The 18,579-nt window shown below is 38.6% G+C and overlaps 2 protein-coding genes across 2 annotated transcripts in view; one reads left to right on the forward strand and one right to left on the reverse strand.

Annotated features, from left to right (window-relative positions):
• The window catches only part of LOC146498311 (uncharacterized), a 48,969-nt gene extending 44,686 nt beyond the window's left edge, over positions 1 to 4,283 (reverse strand). The window contains exons 1-10 of the mRNA XM_085140504.1: positions 4,125 to 4,283; positions 3,942 to 4,003; positions 3,806 to 3,844; positions 3,448 to 3,472; positions 1,752 to 1,820; positions 1,584 to 1,673; positions 1,432 to 1,500; positions 1,215 to 1,310; positions 984 to 1,070; positions 768 to 869 (exon numbers count right to left, since the gene is read on the reverse strand). Of these exons, the coding sequence (XP_084996630.1) occupies positions 768 to 869; positions 984 to 1,070; positions 1,215 to 1,310; positions 1,432 to 1,500; positions 1,584 to 1,673; positions 1,752 to 1,820; positions 3,448 to 3,472; positions 3,806 to 3,844; positions 3,942 to 4,003; positions 4,125 to 4,200 (715 nt within the window). The 5' untranslated portion in view covers positions 4,201 to 4,283. The remainder of the gene's footprint in view (positions 1 to 767; positions 870 to 983; positions 1,071 to 1,214; positions 1,311 to 1,431; positions 1,501 to 1,583; positions 1,674 to 1,751; positions 1,821 to 3,447; positions 3,473 to 3,805; positions 3,845 to 3,941; positions 4,004 to 4,124) is intronic.
• Positions 4,284 to 12,982: 8,699 nt separating this feature from the next.
• Positions 12,983 to 17,871, forward strand: dhrs1 (dehydrogenase/reductase (SDR family) member 1). Its single transcript, XM_085139804.1, has 9 exons — positions 12,983 to 13,142; positions 13,723 to 13,875; positions 14,079 to 14,222; positions 14,349 to 14,428; positions 15,939 to 16,071; positions 16,164 to 16,307; positions 16,398 to 16,467; positions 16,658 to 16,738; positions 17,293 to 17,871. The coding sequence occupies exons 2-9, from the start codon at positions 13,732 to 13,734 to the stop codon at positions 17,427 to 17,429; spliced, it is 933 nt and encodes a 310-aa protein (XP_084995930.1). The 5' UTR covers positions 12,983 to 13,142; positions 13,723 to 13,731; the 3' UTR covers positions 17,430 to 17,871.
• Positions 17,872 to 18,579: the final 708 nt, after the last annotated feature.

Genomic DNA, 18,579 nt, shown 5'->3' on the forward strand with positions numbered 1-18,579 from the left:
GCAAATGTATTAGCCACTAAACACAGTGCCACTCGCTAAAGTAGCTACATTACAGCATTAAAAAGCATAGTTTCAGGTGCTGCTTTAGTTTAGTTTAGTTGACTGGGTGACCACTTGCTACAAGGCCAAATAAAGTTGCTCACCTTCAACTCTGGACCCAAGGCCTCTTGGTGTCTAACAAATGTTAGCCTGAACCTTCCTGCTGTTATACTGCAATGGGCCTAGCTTCATTCATGTTTTTTTTTATTCTTTGTGTTTATACACCACTTTGCATTTAATGATGAGTTATTATTAATCTATGGACCCATCTCCAACTGGTCACGGCAGACGGCCGCCCCTCCCTGAGCCTGGTTCTATTAAAAGGGAGTTTTTCCTTCCCACTATTGCCAAGTGCTTGCTCATAAGGGGTTATTTGATTGTTGGGGTTTTCTCACTATTATTGTACTGGAATATACTCTGTTATTTACAACATGTCTGGTGTTATATGAAGACAAACACTTTGTCATGAATAACTGACGTTTAAAGGGTAATAACTTTTACGTTTTAATTGCAATTCATTTAGACAAAATGCTAAGCTGTTGTTAGCAGCACTAATAGAGAATGTGAAATGAAGTTAAAAAAATTAGCCACCAAAGAATGGTTCTGAATGGTAGTTACTGAACTATGAAATGAACTGTGTGTCAATTTTTCTGCCTGAAGTGTGGACAAGCAATTTTCACATAATAAGCAACAGTTTTTTTGGTTAAATCAAAGAGCCGGCAGTTTACCCAGAGTCATGCCACTTGAACTCTCAGAGTTTGGGTTTTCCCCTCTTGTTTCTGCCTCTTGTAAAGCCCAGAGCTGATTCTGCAGGGAGATTATCTGAAGTACTGAAAGAAGAGAAAAAAAAAAGAAATCAATGAGCCATTTCCTTCTGCTTTGCACAACACCAGCGCCTTTGGTTGACCTTCCAATCCTCAAATGTGGTTCAAAAATACACTTACTGAGAGTTGCGTTTGAAAGGCTTTCATCAGCTTCCCGTATCTGATCCATTAGTTCACCCATATTCACGTCCAGCTCTTTCTGCAGCTCTGCAGGAAACCAGTTTAGAAATGAAACATCTTCATTCAGTTTCTGTGGCTCCAACCAGAAGAATAGCGCTCAAGTGGAGGCAAATTCAAACATTTCTCAGTACTGCAAGATAAGCACATCATGCTAACAATAAAATAGCTCACTTGCGATTTCGTCTGCAGGTCTGTTAGAATTAGTAGCAAGCTTGATCTTCTCCTCCAAAGTGCTCACCTCCCTGGTGAGTGTCATTATTTTAAAAACTGAAAGAAAGAAAACACTTTTACATAAAAGCTGAACTGTGCAGCGTCATATGATTAAAATTATAATACTAAATCGTGACCTGTGCGAGAGATTTTACTGTATTTCCAAAAAAAAACTTACGGAGAAGTGTGTCACCATCAAGCTTCTCCAGCATCTGCTTCATTTTGAGCTGCAGATTGGGTTGGTACGCTGTCAGGAAATCACACATGCATTTTAACTTTTGCTGATATCAATTGTCTCCAACTGTTACATATGTGCAAGGAAAGGCTTACTGCCAGATGTAGACGATGCCGTTGACATGCATGCAGCAAGTTCCACTTTCAGCTGTATGACCTCCGTCCTCAGCCCAAAGGCCTCGTCATCTGTAAGAAAGTGTACAGGTTGCAGCAAACCAAAGCAAAAGTAGGCCTACTTAAACTCTTCGCTGGATGTATGCTCACCGAGTTGGTTGTAACGGCGATTCGCCTGCTGAAGTTTTCTTTGTAACTCCTCCAAAGTTTCTTTCACACCTGATAAGGAAATGTTAGGGTGACACGAATGAGGACCCACACACACAGCTTGCACCTTAATTGTTCGGTACTTTTCACCAACACTGTCGCAGCTTTCCAGCTGCCACCCACACACGACACCCCACCATCTTTTATAGGGGAGACATGATCAGCTGATGGAGCTCAGGTGTGTGTCAGCCTCCCCTGACACCGCACCCTGAACCAACTGCTCCACCCCTTCTCTGCAGCTGAGCCACAAACCCCACCCTGCCACTGTTAGCAATGCCACATATTAAAGCAGCAAGATAAACAGTCTCACTGCTCATCCGCTGTTTGAAACTAGCTATTTCAGCTCCTCCCCTCCTGTCTCTTTAAGACTAATTTCTTCTGACTGGCTGCGCTTTGCAAACAGAAGGTGAGTAGAGCATGTCTGCTCACAGCCAGAGCTCCACCTGAGAAGGCCAAATGTGGGCAACTGTCTAAAACAGAGGGCTTAGAGCAGTCTGAAGTTTTTGGCTCATTTGAAATAACTTTTCTATAAGCTGACCTTCTTTTTTCCCCCTTTTCTTACTTTGACCATGTTTAATGTATTAAAATATGTATGTATTGATTGATTGAGTCAAACACTTATTTTTTATGTAAATTTAAGAAGTTCATCCAATATCCTTAAAAGTTGCAGAGGTAATATAACAATAATAATAATAATAAGCAGACATCTGCCAAGGCAGCTCACTCTCTGTGCAGTATTTACTCTTAAGGGAATAGTATTGTATTGTATTTTATATATATTTAATTTCTTTGTACTTTTTAAATGTACTTTAAGAAGTTAGTAGCGCAGTAAAAACAAGAGCAAAGTGCAGCCTTTTGTTATTCACCCTGCTGAAACCCATTTTAATATACTCGACATGATTTTGTTTATAATTAGTTTTACACAATTATTATGTAGTTACTTATAATTATTTTTATTTATGTGGCTATAGCATGTGTGCAACATTCATTTCAGTAAAATTTGTTTAAATATTTAGTAAATAAATATCAAGTGGAAAAGAGTTTTTGCACACGAGTTGATTTTGTTTTCAAAAAAGTATTCGGGAACATTGTACTTGTATTCAAATGGTTATAAACTGTTAAAAATCCCCATACTGTATATCATTTCCTACACGCCTATATAAAGCAATAGAAATAACAGTACTAAGAAACCCAGTTTTAAAGAGCTCTATATAGAAATATTATCAATTCAATCTATTGACCTTAAAGTTGGGGTTAGAGGTCAAATGTGACAGGAGGTAAACATTTAAATGTAAGATTTTAGATTTAGTTTTTCAAATCTTTATTTATCTGACTAATAATGTAGAGACTACACTAAGACACTCGCTCAGTTAAATACTAGCATCACATTTTGAATCTGTGTTGATGCACGCTCAATAATCCAGTTATTAAATCCCAGAAACTTGGTTCTGTGCATGTGGATGCAGCATATTCAGTGGGAAACATTTTTTACATCACTTATCCGAGTGATTTGGCCATCGCTTGGATGCGTGAATAAAACATCCCAGATGAGCAGAAGCAGCTTACTGGGAACATGTTTTTGGATTGTAGTGTATTGTTAAATAAAATAGATGTAAATAAAATAATAAAAATCACTTACCGGTGCAAGTTTTGATGACAATTGACTGTAATAAAACATTTGATCTTAGATCAGTTGAAGATAATATAACAAGTTTCTTATACCATAAGTAAGTAAGTAAAACTTTATTTCTATAGCACCTTTTGAGATAAAAGATCACAAAGTGCTTCACACAAGGATAACAAAGCATAAAACAAAACAGATGACAGTTAACAAACTGCAATTCTTAAAAGATGTGTTTTTAGTTGTTTTTTGAAAGAGCCAGAGATCTTATGCTCAGTGGGAGATACAAATATAGATACACTAAAACCTTTATTGATCACAACATTTATAGAGATAAATCACATGATGTAATAACTATTTAATGATTACTACTTACCGTTACATTTACAGGGCTGTTTTGAAAGTCAGTGGATAGCTAAGAAGAAGAACAAGAAGAAATGTATCATTAGTAGTAGCAGCCAAACTTCTGCTCATCTCTAAACATTTGCTAAGTCACATTTTTTGGGACTTACTATAATCCTGGAAATGATTGCATCCAAGTCGGGATTCCCAGTTCTGACCAAACTGTTGTGGCCTGAAATAAATGAGAAAACATAAATATTTACTTTTTTGTTGTTGTTGTTGTTGTTACAGGTATTTGTTTAATTCAACTCCTATTAACTGACAATAAAAAGGACGATATTATTTCCCCCTACCAGCTCTGGGATCAGAAGTGCAGAGTACACAGGTGAAGAGGAGTGGAATCCAAATGAATTGAGAACCACCAGCCATGTTTTTTTCTTCCAAAACCTTCCTCTGCTGTCAGCAGCAGTCAGCGGGCCTTTTATAAGACTCTGACTGATCAGTGTCCAGGGGTAGTGATGACTTCCTAGAAGAGGCGGAGTAAATAAATGACTTAATTTGCTGTAAATGGCAAAAGTTAAACACAGCCAACTGTGCACACAAACAATAACAAATAAGCAACCGTCTCTTTAAATTAAATTCCTCGCCAAAGAGGAGAGACCTCATTGTCTGATTTATTTTGACATTTTTATTTGTCTCAAACAAACATTGCGCTGAAGCTCAAATAAAAATCAATCACGTTCAAAGTACCAGTACGAGAACTTTTAAACACATACAGTGCCTCAAAGTCTGTGAATTGCTTTGAATTATTTTTCTCAATTTCCACTCTTAGCTTACACACCCCCCCCCACCCCCCGCCCCACAAAAATAAACCTAAATAGATAAACAGACAAACGTCATCATCTTTGTTTGAGGGAATGAGTAATGCATATGTGCAAGTAAAGAAAATATGTGAACTTGGCTTTATTTTTACATTTGCAAACATAATTAAAATTATACTTTTTCCTTTTTTTTATCCTGTCTTGTCAGGGAGCTTTTGCAATCAGAATTATGATCCAAATGTGATGTTGTACCAGACACATTTTGCTTTTCCGAGATTAGCGCTGCAAACTCTCTATAGGCTCCTCTTGTTCATGTGTTTCTGCAATTACACATTTAGGTGTAACTCTGGGCTCGGTTTCCTCATATGAATTGGTCGCTTTCAGATCCTTCCCCAACATTTGAACTGGAAGTTCAGGATGTTGACTTGGCCTTTCAAAAAAAACCCCAAAAAACCAAAACAAGATTCTGTGTAATGGATTTTATGCATTTGTTTCTAAAGCAGAAGCGCCTGTAGGTTCAGTTGGAGCTACTTTTATGACCACCATGAAGGTGCAGGGTGAAGCATTGAGGTGTGTCTCTGGTCTATGCGGAAATGACAGATGATGTGATTTTTTAAAATTACATTTGTGGTGGAATGCAGGATTTATTGTTCCATTAATAACAGTAAGACATCCAGACTAACCTGGCACCGTAATGCTGGAATGCAATGCTTTCCTTTCTCTAAACTCATTTGAAGTTAAAATTCAGATTTTGCTCTCATCCCTCCACAAGACATTGTTCTAACAGTCTTCTGACTTGATCTTTATTGAACTGCACAGGCAGATGACCTCTTGGAGAAACTGACTCTGTTCCTGCGTACGTTGGTAGGATTTTTCATATGAACTATGCATCAGGTTCATCACCAACATTTCATGGATTAAGGTGAACCAAATGACTGGGTCAATCCAAAACATTAATCTGACCGTAACTATTTGACCTTTCCTTGGTAGAAAAACAACATGTGTCATGTAGGGTGTTCTCATGGTGCAAGACTCGCTTCCTCTTCACATTATATTGTGCTGACATTTTTGTTATGAAATTGTTGCTATATTTCCAAATGGCCTGACGTTGGTAATGAATGTTTGTGACCTCCTGAACTGTAACACTCCTTACTGTTTGAGTGAACTTTCTTGGTCAACCACTTACCCAAAAAAAATCCTGGGTATTAGTTGACTCCCCAGGAGTGGTTGACTCCCTAGTCTTTCTTGGGAAGTGGTTGACAAGGAAGTTTGAAAAAACTTCCTCTATTATCTATGCAACCTGACTGTATATTGGTGTAGTCCAAATGTGTTAATCTTGTGACCTTTTACAGCCTGATGAGAATCAAAAATGCTGAAGTGTGAAGTTTTCAGGAGTCTTGTGTTTTTGTGCCATGATGCACTTCTGACCAAAACGTGCTGTGAAGATTAAACCCAGATAAATCTGCTCATCCCAGAGTTTAACATACTTCCCTCCCTCAAAGGTAAAATTCCTAAATTTTAAAAAATGACCACAGAAGAGTCAGCATACTTCACTTTCCTCTGGATTGGGTAAGTCTTAAGTGACCCAAGTCCTTCTATAACCCTTTACGGCAGCGGTCCCCAACCTTTTTTGCGCCACGGGCCAGTTTAATTTCAGACAATATTTTCACAGACAGGCCTTTAAGGTGTCGCGGATAAATACAAAAAAATAAAATGATACGACCAAGACAAAAACTGCGTATTTTGTAAATATAATAATAAACGCGAATTCATTGTGTAATTGTGTAACTTTATTGGCAACGTACTCTTTAAATGTGCCAACATCCTCCTCCCTGCCCCTTGATGCTCTCTGGTCACTATGGTAACGCATAAATATTTCTTTCAAAATAGGACACACAACTAAAACACAGGAAAAGACCCAGGGAAACCGAGTTAAGAATAAAACCCCTTAAAACCGCTAAACTTCACACCCGAGCTTCAGCTCTCGCGGCCTGGTACCAAACGACACACGGACCGGCACCGGCCCGTGGCCCGGGGGTGGGGCACCGCTGCTTTATGGTGAAGATCAGCAACTCAGAAACAACCTTTGTTCATGCCATGATTCACTTTCACAAAAATGCATCGTGAAGATCAGACACTGAGAAATCTTCTTTAAATAAAAACAAGACACCCACTCTCACAACTGTCATCCCTGAAAGCACTGGACTGGGAGTTCGTCTTCATATTAACATTTAATTTAATTTAATACAAAGAAAACAGAAAGCCCCAACAATCATATGAGGTGAGGGGTGGACGATAGAACAAGACGCGCTATGGAAAAGAGTCTGGGATTAATAATGACTAATAATTAAATGCAGATTGGTGTGTAAAAACATAGAAAGTAGAAAAAGGTGAGTGAAGAACAAACAGTGCAATGTGGGAATCTCCCCGCAGCCTATAGGCCTGTAACTAAGGGAGAATTCAGGGTCACCTGATCCAGTCCTTTATCAAAAAGGAAAGTTTTAAGGCTAAATTTAAAAGTAGAGAGGATGTCTCTCTCCCAAATCCAAAGTGAGAGCTGGATCCACATAAGAGAGGCCTGGAAGCTGAACAACGAATCCCAAAGGTTCACCTTCTAAGGTCAGTAGATCCAACTGACCACTCTGAGGATCCAAAAGCAGAAACATGAAAACTGACAGCATTGAACTGAAAACAAGCTGTTTATTTTGGCTGATGGTGAGCAACACAAAAAGGGAAACCTAAAACTTGGAGACTCACTAAAATTAGAAAACACCGGGTAAAAGGGAACAGACGCTCTGACCTAAAGAACAAGGGGAGACAGCAACTATATATACAGAAGACGAGACAAGGGAAGCAAACACTAAAAGGAAATCCCAGGGAAGGCTAACTCTTTTAGAAATAAAGCAGAAGGTGCAACAACTAAATAATGGATGAACTTAATACAGGAGACTTGGCACAAGGGAACAGAAAGAACACTGAGGGAAGAATTAAACTCAAACATCATACCAAATGTGGCAGGTTTGCAGTTTATTAGGATTCATTTCTGCAATGTAGACATCTATCAGGATTTTCTCCTAAATGCACACGTAGAACGAGGAATGGCAAGACAATAGAAGCTTGCGACATTTGCCCTGAGGCACTGTCAAAGCACGGCCCACTGATGGGAATAGTTTGGCTGATTAAATACAACTTCCAGTCTGAGTTCGGTTATCTCTTCCGCTCAGCTTTTGTAATAATGCCAGTAATGAAGAATCACTGGGTTCATGCCCCACTACCAAGTGACAAAAAGAGCAAAGGTCAACAAACTGTAGAAGTAACTTGTGACCATGTCGACCTGTGCGAGTGAGTTCAGGATGATATGCTGTACAACCATGTTTGCAATAAAAAGAGAAAACTTGTGTTTCTGTAGGAAACACTGTGAGTATTTGGGAAATACAGAGTTCAACAGAATGTTTCCCCCATTCTTGTTGGATGGCAAGTTTTTAATGATGCCCCTGATGATTTGATTGGGCAGTCTGAAGGTCATGATGAAAAGTTATGCCAGATAGGTTTGAATTATTTGTAAATCATGACAGTCATCAACTCCTAGCAACATTTTCGACAGAGTAGTGAAAAGAATTATCAACAGAGCTGTCCAAGAGTCAAGGAGCACTTATAGAGAGCTACAGAAAGACCAGGAATCAGCAGGTACAAGTGTTTCAAAGAAAACAGGAAGTAACGCTGCCATGGGCTGCATGCACACGAAAGACTCCACTGCTGACGAAAAAGTATGTTAAAGCACATTTAAAGATTGCTGAACAACATTTAGACAAGTCTGTGAAATACTGGAAGAATATAGTCTGATCAGAGAATATAAGTTTAACTGTTCTCATGCCATAATACATCCCATGTTCGGAGGTCAAAAGGCACCCCCAAAAATACCATATCAACAGTAAAGATTGGAAGAAGGAGCATCATGACGTGGAGCTGTTTTTTAGAATATGGCACTGGTATGTTTCATGTAACTGAAAGAAGGATTTATGGAAAAATGTACAAGACATTCTTGATAAAAAGAAAAGAAAAAAGAAAAACAGCTGCTATGTACAGCAGCAGGATGATGAAAATGAAACGAGAGTGGACGTTTCAGCAAGACAATGATCTCAAACACACAGCTAAAGAAACTCTCAACTGGCTTCAGCCAATCACCTGACCTGAATCCAACTGAAAATCTTTGAAAAGAAGTAAAGCTCAGAGTTTGTAGGAGGGACCCACACAACCTTCAGGATTTTACGACTGTGAGGAAGAATGGACAAAAATCACACCTGAGCAACGCATGCCACTAGTCTATATGAAGGAGGCGTCTACAAGCTGTCACCAACAAAGACAACCTTGTACAAAGTTAATGTCAATAAGTGTGTTCAATACTTTTGTTCCTGTGTCATTTCTCACTATTACACAAAACTTAATTCATGAACATCTATGCTTTGGTTAATTTGCATGTGTGGATTGGATGGGTTGTTACCAACATCTGGTGAGAATTTCATGTCAAGAGGACTTTTAGAAATATATTTACTTAAAAAATTGCTGACATGTTCAATAAGTACTTACCTGCTGTGCATATTTCAGAAGCTGCAATGTGAAATAAACAAAGACTCTACAAGTAATTAGAATTTTGGCAACGCTGCAAACAGTTTGATAAAAGTAACCCAGTTCAACATGAGAAAATATTCCATAATACTACAAAGTGTAAAGTGTTATTGATAGTGTTTGTGACAATGTTGCTCTTTTCACTACAAACTATTAACTGAAAATAACTGGTTCTTGGTGAAGATATGCTGGGAACTGACAGGTTCTGACAATGATTTACTAGATCTGTTTTAACCAAGGTCATTTTAAGTGAAGTGACAACACTTAGCAAACATTCAGAAACTAAGTGCAAACAGTGTCATCTAGTCCAAAAAACAACTTTGAAATTAAAAACCAATCCAGAGAGATCTTTTTACAGTTTAGCTACTGTAAATTTATTTGGTGATGCAGAAATGAGATCGTATACAAACTCTGAAAGCTTGTGAGTTTATACGTACACTGGGATCAACACCAAGGAAAGTTTAAGTAAAAGACATAAAGAAGGCTGAAAAATGCCGGCTCATGAAAAGAGCAGCAACTACAGAGATGATTACCATGATTTGATAACAAATTAATATCATCTCAATGAGGCTGACAATCAATTGTACACAGACACCAATATTTCTCCTTTTAAAAGGACACAAACAATTTCGATAGCAAAAGTCCTGATTTATGAGTACTTGTTTCTATTTGAATATATTTGTGCTAACAATACCGCTGTTCAGAATATCTGGGCGATCGTGGCTCAAGAGTTGGGAGTTCGCCTTGTAATCGGAAGGTTGCCAGTTCGAGCCCCGGCTTGGACAGTCTCGGTCGTTGTGTCCTTGGGCAAGACACTTCACCTGCCGCCTACTGGTGTTGGCCAGAAGGGCCGATGGCACGATATGGCAGCCTCACTTCTGTCAGTCTGCCCCAGGGTAGCTGTGGCTACAACTGTAGCTTGCCTCCACCAGTGTGTGAATGTGAGAGTGAAAGGGTGGATGACTGGGTGTGTAAAGCGCTTTGGGGTCCCTAGGGGGGACTAGTAAAAGCGCTATACAAATACAGGCCATTTACCATCTATAGGCTTTGTTAACTCAGAAATTGGATGGTGTAAGTTTTAGGAGACTAGGGCGCCATGGTGTGGTGTTGTGCAGTAAGAACATTCACCCTGTCTGATCTATCATCAAGTAAACTGTCACCAACTAAACCAGAAATCTACAAATCTATTATTTGACCAAGATGGCGCTAGAGTGAGCTGCAGCGTGGCCTTTTTATGTTTCAGATATGCAGTTTTAAGTATTACCTTAGTTATTTACAGCTACCAGCAGCATTTCCTGCAGAAAACTCCTTTCCTTGCAATGTGTCTTGAAGCTAACTTTTGTGAACTTCCATCATAGCATGGAAGGTAAGGGCAAACTTCCATTGTCGATTACTTAACAGCAAACATGCAAACTGAATTATCAAGAGAAAACAAAATGAAACATTTGTATGAATCATTCTAGCTCTTGTGGGTCTAACCACTGAGGGACTTCTCCAGCACACTGATCTAGAGTGGTAAACCAGCTAAACCAAAAAAACCACTAGTGAACTGTCTCTGTGTGAGGTGGAAGATAACATAATCTGTGTCTTAGTCAACACGTTCAAAGCTAAAAAAAAAATAAATCAAAGTATGGATCAAAGAACGGATTACTTTGATTACTTACCGGATTATTGTAAGTATTGCAGCAGCACAGCACGGCAGAGATAAACGGATATGAATATTCACACCAAAGTATAAGAAATCTGCAAAACTGCATCTGTGAAAGAGACAAACATCGTTTGAGGTTATTGCTTTCATCGATGTGTGGTTCACTGATACGGGCACTTCCCAGAGAAGCGACCAGAGGCCAAAATGGGTGACTGTTACATTTACAAGAGTCTAACTTGTAATTTGAACAAAATAATTTCATGTTTCTATCATGAACAGAATTAAATCGTGAGGAATCTGCATAAAATTCAACAACTTAATTTATTCTAATACAGCCTTCGTTTGCACAATATGATATAATTGATTGTCCCAAAAATCAGAACAGAATTGGGGGAAAAGGCTTTTAAATACGCTGCCCCTGCTTCCTGGAATAATCTGCAGAAGGAACTGAAATTATCAGAATTGGTTACCTTGGGAGAGTTTAAGTCTGTCTTAAAGGAACGAGAGAACAGCTCTTTTACTCAGTGTGATTGTTTTTAATGTACTCTTAATTTGATCTGTTATTGTATATTTTACACATGTTGGTATGGGATATTGTATTTGTTTTAAATGTTATATACCTATGTGGTATGTGACTTTTGTTGCCATGATGCCAGGTCTCTCTTGGAAATGAGATTTTTAATCTCAATGAGATTTTTTACCTGGATAAATAAAGGGCTAATAAAATCCTTTTTGAGATGACATGATGCCATCTAGCAAGAATGGTTAGTCGCCTGGACTGGAAATTCCCGAGATCACATGAGATTTTAAAGTACAGGAAATTAAGTGGGGTTATAAGAGGCAGAAAAGCATACACACACCACGTGTATGCTATTGCTATTTATTTTGGTTTAATGCAGTTGGGTTAATTGGTGATGATTCTAAATTACCCGTAAATGTAAATGGTTGTCTGTCTCCTTACTATAAAGATAAGAGGATGGATGGAGTGAAGTCATTCCATCTATGAGTAACTAAATCCATTAAAGTTTTATGTTACCAAGACTCTAGACTTTGTTGAACACTGCAAAAAATAAATTAACTTAAAATAATCATAGAAAGGATTTTCACAAATGCCTTTCTATTAGCATTAAGCATTTTTGTTGCACTAACATAATTTGCATGGGCTGGATCCACAGAGTTAAACAGAGTTGGACTCAACTGAGGTAAATAAGTTGATTCATTATTAATTAAGTTGGTTCAACTCAAGTACATTAAGTCAGAATAACAGAATTGCATAATGCTAGAACAAAGCAATTTAATTACATGGGAACCCTTTCCATTGTTGCTCTATGTTCAAATAGGAGTGTAATGAAGTATCATCAGATGAATCAGATGAAAATATATGAGAAAATACACATTTGGTTATTTGATTTCAATAATGTATGCAACCATTTCCCCTCTCTTTTACACAATCTCCAACTTGCTCTCAAAAGCTTGACGCTATATCACTGTTTGTTGATTTATATTTTCCTCGGGGAGGGTTTTGGAGAAAGCAGCCATCTTTTATATTTTATGATTTTCTTATGGTTTTCAGTGATCGTATCAAGCTCCATTAAGACCTTCATTTGGAAGTCTGAAACAACCAAACAAACATGAAGTATTTTAAACATGAAGCTTTGGCAAACCTGTAGGGATTACACATCTATGCCTGTGCTGTGCCGTGTGCTTCATGTTAGAGAGATCAGTCGTAGCCAGGAGAGCGCCAGTCCATCTCCTATGTGGGTATGAGTTTCTGTGAGTTTGACTCTAATTATGTGTTTTGTTGTATGTATATCGTCATAAGTCGTGTTTTGTGGGTGTTGTTGCTCATCACAATAATCAGATAGGCTCATGGAGTTTTTAAAAATTGCAGACCTAATATTGCACTCTCCTTGGCATATCAAAACACTAATATGACAAATATTTTATATTAGACGTACTGTCCCGTCATACGTACTAAATATACTAAAGTAGTGCGCGGTGAGCGTATTCTGGGGAACCTCGACGATGGTATTCGAACGAAGGCGGAAGTTAGTAACAGTGAATCCTCTTGCATTCGTTTTTTCGTCTGTCGTCTTCTCGCGATATTACAGTAGACTGACTCTGGTTATTGCAGAGTTGAGTCTCTACGGTAACATAAAAAAGCAGTGCCGACGAGCTGCGGTACTATCGCTCATACATTTCCTTGTCCTGTTGTTATTGAGACCTGACAAACCAGATCCTGCGCGTGCTGTGTTGGACGGTATCATTTTGTACAGGTGAGCGGCTTCGGTTTATTTATTATTATTTTTATTTTATTTTGTTAACTATGTGCCCTGTTAAATAACTGCACAGGACTGACACTCATTATGATTTGAGATATAGCGTGACAGCGAGCGCGTTACATATAATGTTAATGCACGTCAGTTACAAGCACTTATTGCGTGACATCGTGTTGAACTTTCCTCTGGTAAAATCAACATCAGCTTCGTAGTTAGATTTTTATTGTGCTATCAGGGTAAAGTTCATGTAATCCTTCTTGTGTAAATAGTCTTTTAACTTATCGCAGATATATCAGAGTGATTATCTATTATGATCATCAGTGTTGGTTGTAAACTTCTTTTGCAAAATGCTGTGTAACAGTGACTGGACCTAAAACACTCATGTACGGAATGATGTCACTGCTCTTACTTCCAGATTAACTCTGGACAATGGTTCTATTATGCAATCATGTTGCAACGCCTTTTAAAGTTCCAGCTGACTTTTGATCGCATGTAACCCTTCATGTTGGGTATTTTGCTCACATGGTGTAATGGATCTCACTGCTGATTGTATATGGTGTTGTTACTGCTCCTCCAGACACTGAAGATGTCCCTGTCTGGCTGGGTATGCGTAGTAACTGGTGCCTCCCGGGGCATTGGCAGAGGAATAGCTCTCCAGCTGTCTGAAGCAGGAGCCACAGTCTACATCACAGGACGCCAGGAGAAGACTCTGAAGGAAACTGCTGCACAGGTGGGCTTTTAACGCTTGGAGTCTTCATAATAATTAGACAGGGAGGCATTTTGAAATGCAGCTTATTGCATCATGGCTTTCATTTGTGATTAGTGGAGTAAGTTCCGAAGTAAAGCAGATCCTCCCCTCATGTCACATATCAGTGTTGCAGCTAAAGTGTTGGCTCGTTCTGCTATGTTATTATTTCTTCACTGTTGACACAGGTGACGGAAAGGGGTGGGAACTGTGTACCAGTTATCTGCGATTCCTCAAAAGACACCGACATTCAAGAACTGTTTGAGCGAATTAAACAGGAACAGAACGGCAGACTGGATATACTGGTTAATAATGCCTATTCTGGAGTACAGGTTGGGTCACTAATGCTTTATCATTTCCTGGTAGAATCATTTCAGAAGCACCTAATATGGAGTAAATCTGCGTGAATGAAATGAAATGTGTGCTTTACTTTAACAAAACATGTGGTATTGTTTCAGGATATCTTTGAGAACATGGGTAAGAAGTTCTGGGAAACTGAGCCCTCTATTTGGGATTCCATCAACAACGCAGGCCTCAGGTACTGTGTGCTTGGGTGTTTAATCATGAGATAACTCACTCATTGTGAGCAAACGGCATCCTATCATGTGTCTAGTAACAACTGGCCAATACACAGATGCTAGAAAAGTTATATATTAATATTATTAATAATATTTGCAGGTCATTAAATGAAATAAGTATTTGATCCTCAAACAAAACTTGAGTACTTGGTGGAGATCTCCTCGTTGGCAAGCACAGCAGTAGGATGTTTCTTGTAGGCAATCACCAGGCATACATGCATCTCAGGACGGATTGTGGCCCACTTCTCTTTACACAAATGACTTCTGTTTGGCAACTCAGAGCTTCAGCTCAGAGATCTGGCGACTGGCTAAGCCACTACATGACCTTAATGAGCTTCATATTTAGCCACTCCTTTGTTGGCTTGGTGGCATTTGGATCATTGTCATGCTGGAAGACCCTTCACGACCCATCTCCAGTGTTCTGTCTGAGGAAAGGAGGTTCTCATTCAGGATTTTACAGTACACGGTCCTGTCCATTGGCCCCTCATTGCAGTGAAATTGTGTTGCATGTTTAGCAGAAAAACAGCCCCAAAACATAATGTTTCCACCTCTGTGTTTTTGACCATTGGTCACCATCTCTTTGGGTCATATTCATTATATTTCTTCCTTCAAACACAACGAGACCTTAAGTTTTGGTTTCATCTGACCATAGTACTTCCTCCAAGCTTTATTCGACTCATTAAGGGCCTGTACATGTGCATTCTTGAGAAGGGCAGATTTCAATTCATTACAGCATAGTGTGTTACCATTGGTGTTCTTGGTGTCTTTTGAGATGATCCACTACCCCCCACCCCCCACCCCATCATCATCCTCTTCCCATGAAGCAAGATCCTGAATGGAGCTCCAGACTCAGGGCTACTGAGGGTCATTTTTATTTCTTTATTTCCAAATAATCACACCAGCAGTCATCACCCTATAATCAAGCTTCTTGCTGATTCTTGTTCCTCATTCCAGACTTGTGCATTGTCCCTGATGTCCTTAGACAGCTTTTTGGTCTTGCCCACAGTAATAGACAAGTTGCAATGGAAGAAACCGATTCTGTGGACAGGTGTGCTTATACGCATAAAAAGTTGAGATCAGAAGTAACTGTAATTGATTGATTGATGAATTGGTCGATTGTAATTTGTGTGCTACATGGGCACAAGCAAATTTGTGGGCGACAGAATTCTGGCTGGATTGTTGTGGATCAAACACTTGTCTCACCCACTCAATTAGCTCCAAATCAATTTATAACGTTTAGGTAACGTCTTAAATTTTTTGTGTTTTGTGGGGTTTTTTCTGGATTTTTAACATTTTGTCACTTTCCATTAAAACAAAACTACCATACTGTTCAACTCTTTGGAAGTGAGCAAACTTACAAATTCAGCAGGAGATCACATGATGCACACAATCCAACCTAGAAAATGTTTTTAAATAAAGTAAATGGTAGAAATATTATATGACTTACTTAAGTTTTTCTACATCTGGCAGGGGGCACTATTTTTTCTCAGTTTACGCAGCCCGGTTGATGGTGGCTCAAGGTCGGGGTTTGATAGTGACCATTTCTTCTTTTGGAGGGATGCGGTACCTCTTCAATGTGCCATATGGTGTTGGTAAAGCTGCTGTAAGTTGTCTTCTTGATCAAGTATAACATGTGTTACTGGTATTACTTTCTGATTGTTTTAAAGGCCTTTATTTTTTGTGGTTTGTTTCCAGTGCGACAGACTGGCATCAGACATGGCTATCGAGCTACGCCGCAGAGGTGTAGCTTCTGTCAGCCTGTGGCCAGGAGCGGTAAAAACAGAACTGGTGTCTCAGTTGATTCTGGCGAAAGAGTCACCGTCAGGTGACCAGTCTAAGGTAGATTCCCTGTAATGAAAACTCCTTTTTGTGGTTGCTGCTTCAATTGTAAGCTAAACTTGTGTTCTTTGCTTTTTTTCTCCCCAACAGTTTAAAAACGTTTTTGCTGATGGAGAAACCACAGAACTGAGCGGGAAGTGCATTGTTAACATGGCAAAAGGTACAACTTCAGAAATTGGTGCTCACCTCACAGTGAGACTGTTAAATAGACACCAACACCCCCATGATGGACATTAAAATGTCTTTCTGGGATTTATTGTTTCTAAGAAACAGATACCTTAAGTATTTTGAAAATGCTTTTTTAAGTGCATGCAAATAAATCATATTTTGATTTCCTTTTTGCCCGACAGATAAAAATCTGATGTCACTGACTGGGAAAATACTCATGACTTCTGATCTGGCAAGACGCTATGGAATAAAAGATGTCGATGGTAAATTTGTGATTTCTTTTTTAAAATTTGAATATCTTAAACTTCACTACTTGGCGCTTAACAAATCTATTACGCAAGCTTTATGTCACAGTTGCTCTAACATATCAGTACTGGTAATAAGCAAAATAATTTTTAATGTATGGTTAATCCATCAGTGTGCACAAGCTCTTTAATCGAAATTATATTTGTAATGCTAAAATATAATTATTGTTGTTGTCCATTAACTTTCAAGTGTACTGATTTACAAAAATCAGAAAAAAATGTAAAGCACATTATTATTTTTTGACTAACAGGCCAAATTACAGTTATTTACTAACATCCTTAAACAGGAAAATTAGTTTTAGTGGTTGAATGTTATGCTTGATTCATTTCTCAGAGAAACCCAGTGTAGCGGCTCAAATTTGGGAATAAACACGTGAATTATTTTGTTATTTTCTTAATAGATACCATAATTTATTTGTTTTAAGCAAGTTTTAGACAGACTTTTAAATATTGGTGGTCTAATAAAGTTTATTAAGAACCGTACTCTGAACTTATTGTCTGCTTACCCACAGGTCGAAGTGTAGCTGATTACACTTCGATTAAATACCTCCTGTCCCAGGTCCCGTACCTGTCCTGGCTGTCGGTTGTCGTGCCCTCATTCGTACGTGTGCCACGCTTCGTGATGACCCTGGCATTCAGCCAGTTCTAAAGATTTCCTACATAAGCTCTCTATTGGCAGTGTTGTCTACAGTTGAAGGGTGACGAAAGACTTAAGATGAGCACTTTTTTAAAGGAATGTTTATCATTTTACATATGTGCGCACACACAAACACACACCCCTGTGTAAGTACTTAATGACTGTGATTCTGTGGTGGTGGAGGTAAATGAAGTAAATACAAAGGATGTCCCTGTATAATTTTCCTCAGATGAAGACACAATATGAAAACCTGAATGTATTATTATAACTACATATTATGGTTTTCTTATATATTACGAAGCTATGAATGATATTTCAGAAACACAAAAATGTATTTTGCACTTATTTTTGCATTTTATAAAAACTGTATTACGTATTCTGGACACACAGTACTGCTAATACTGCACCTGGCTGGCTAAATAACAACCAGTTAAATAAATGAGTGTTAACCTGTTGCTGTTTATTTGTTTTGTTTTGTTTTTTCAAAATATCAAAATTGAAAAAAATCTAAATTGAAGATTTTTTACTTTGCGGACATTTAAAAGAATGAAGGCTTAAGTTATCTTGGCTTTACTTGTCGGATCTAGCAGTTATGCCCATCTTTTATAATATTCATGCTTCCAGGTCTGACAAGTGAAGCCAATGTGGAAATGCCTTTCTTTCTAATAACCAAGAGGGGGCAACTGTTACATGTAGAAAAACAAGACCTCCTGTGATATTCTATGGTAATACAGCCATTATTTCCCTTGCTCTGTGCCTATGTCAACACTCTCATGGTCCCCAGTAGAATCACAGAGCAGGACAAGCTAGTTTTTAAAATGTGATTGACTCGTCATTAGCCAAAGAACAAACAATCTCCCTAAATTTCACAGTCAGATCCATCCTGTGCTCATGATACCTAGAAATGCACAGCTTGAGATTTCACAGCAGGACTTCCCTAAGGACTGATACCACAGAGCTGTGTACTTCCAACTTGTCTGCAGTTGCAAGTATCACAAAGATGGTTTTGAGAATGTTCAACAGTGTTTCTGTGAATTTCATCTGTGGACAGACTTTGTTAACACGACAGCGTTACAAGGTGAAGTCACAAAACATGAGAGGTGTGAAACGTGACAGATGTTCAGAGATAAGTGTAGACCATGAACTCAAGAACTTCAAACAC

The sequence above is a fragment of the Neolamprologus multifasciatus genome, chromosome 18 (assembly GCF_963576455.1).
Source record: "Neolamprologus multifasciatus chromosome 18, fNeoMul1.2, whole genome shotgun sequence".
In the NCBI taxonomy this organism is placed as follows: Eukaryota; Metazoa; Chordata; class Actinopteri; order Cichliformes; family Cichlidae; genus Neolamprologus; species Neolamprologus multifasciatus.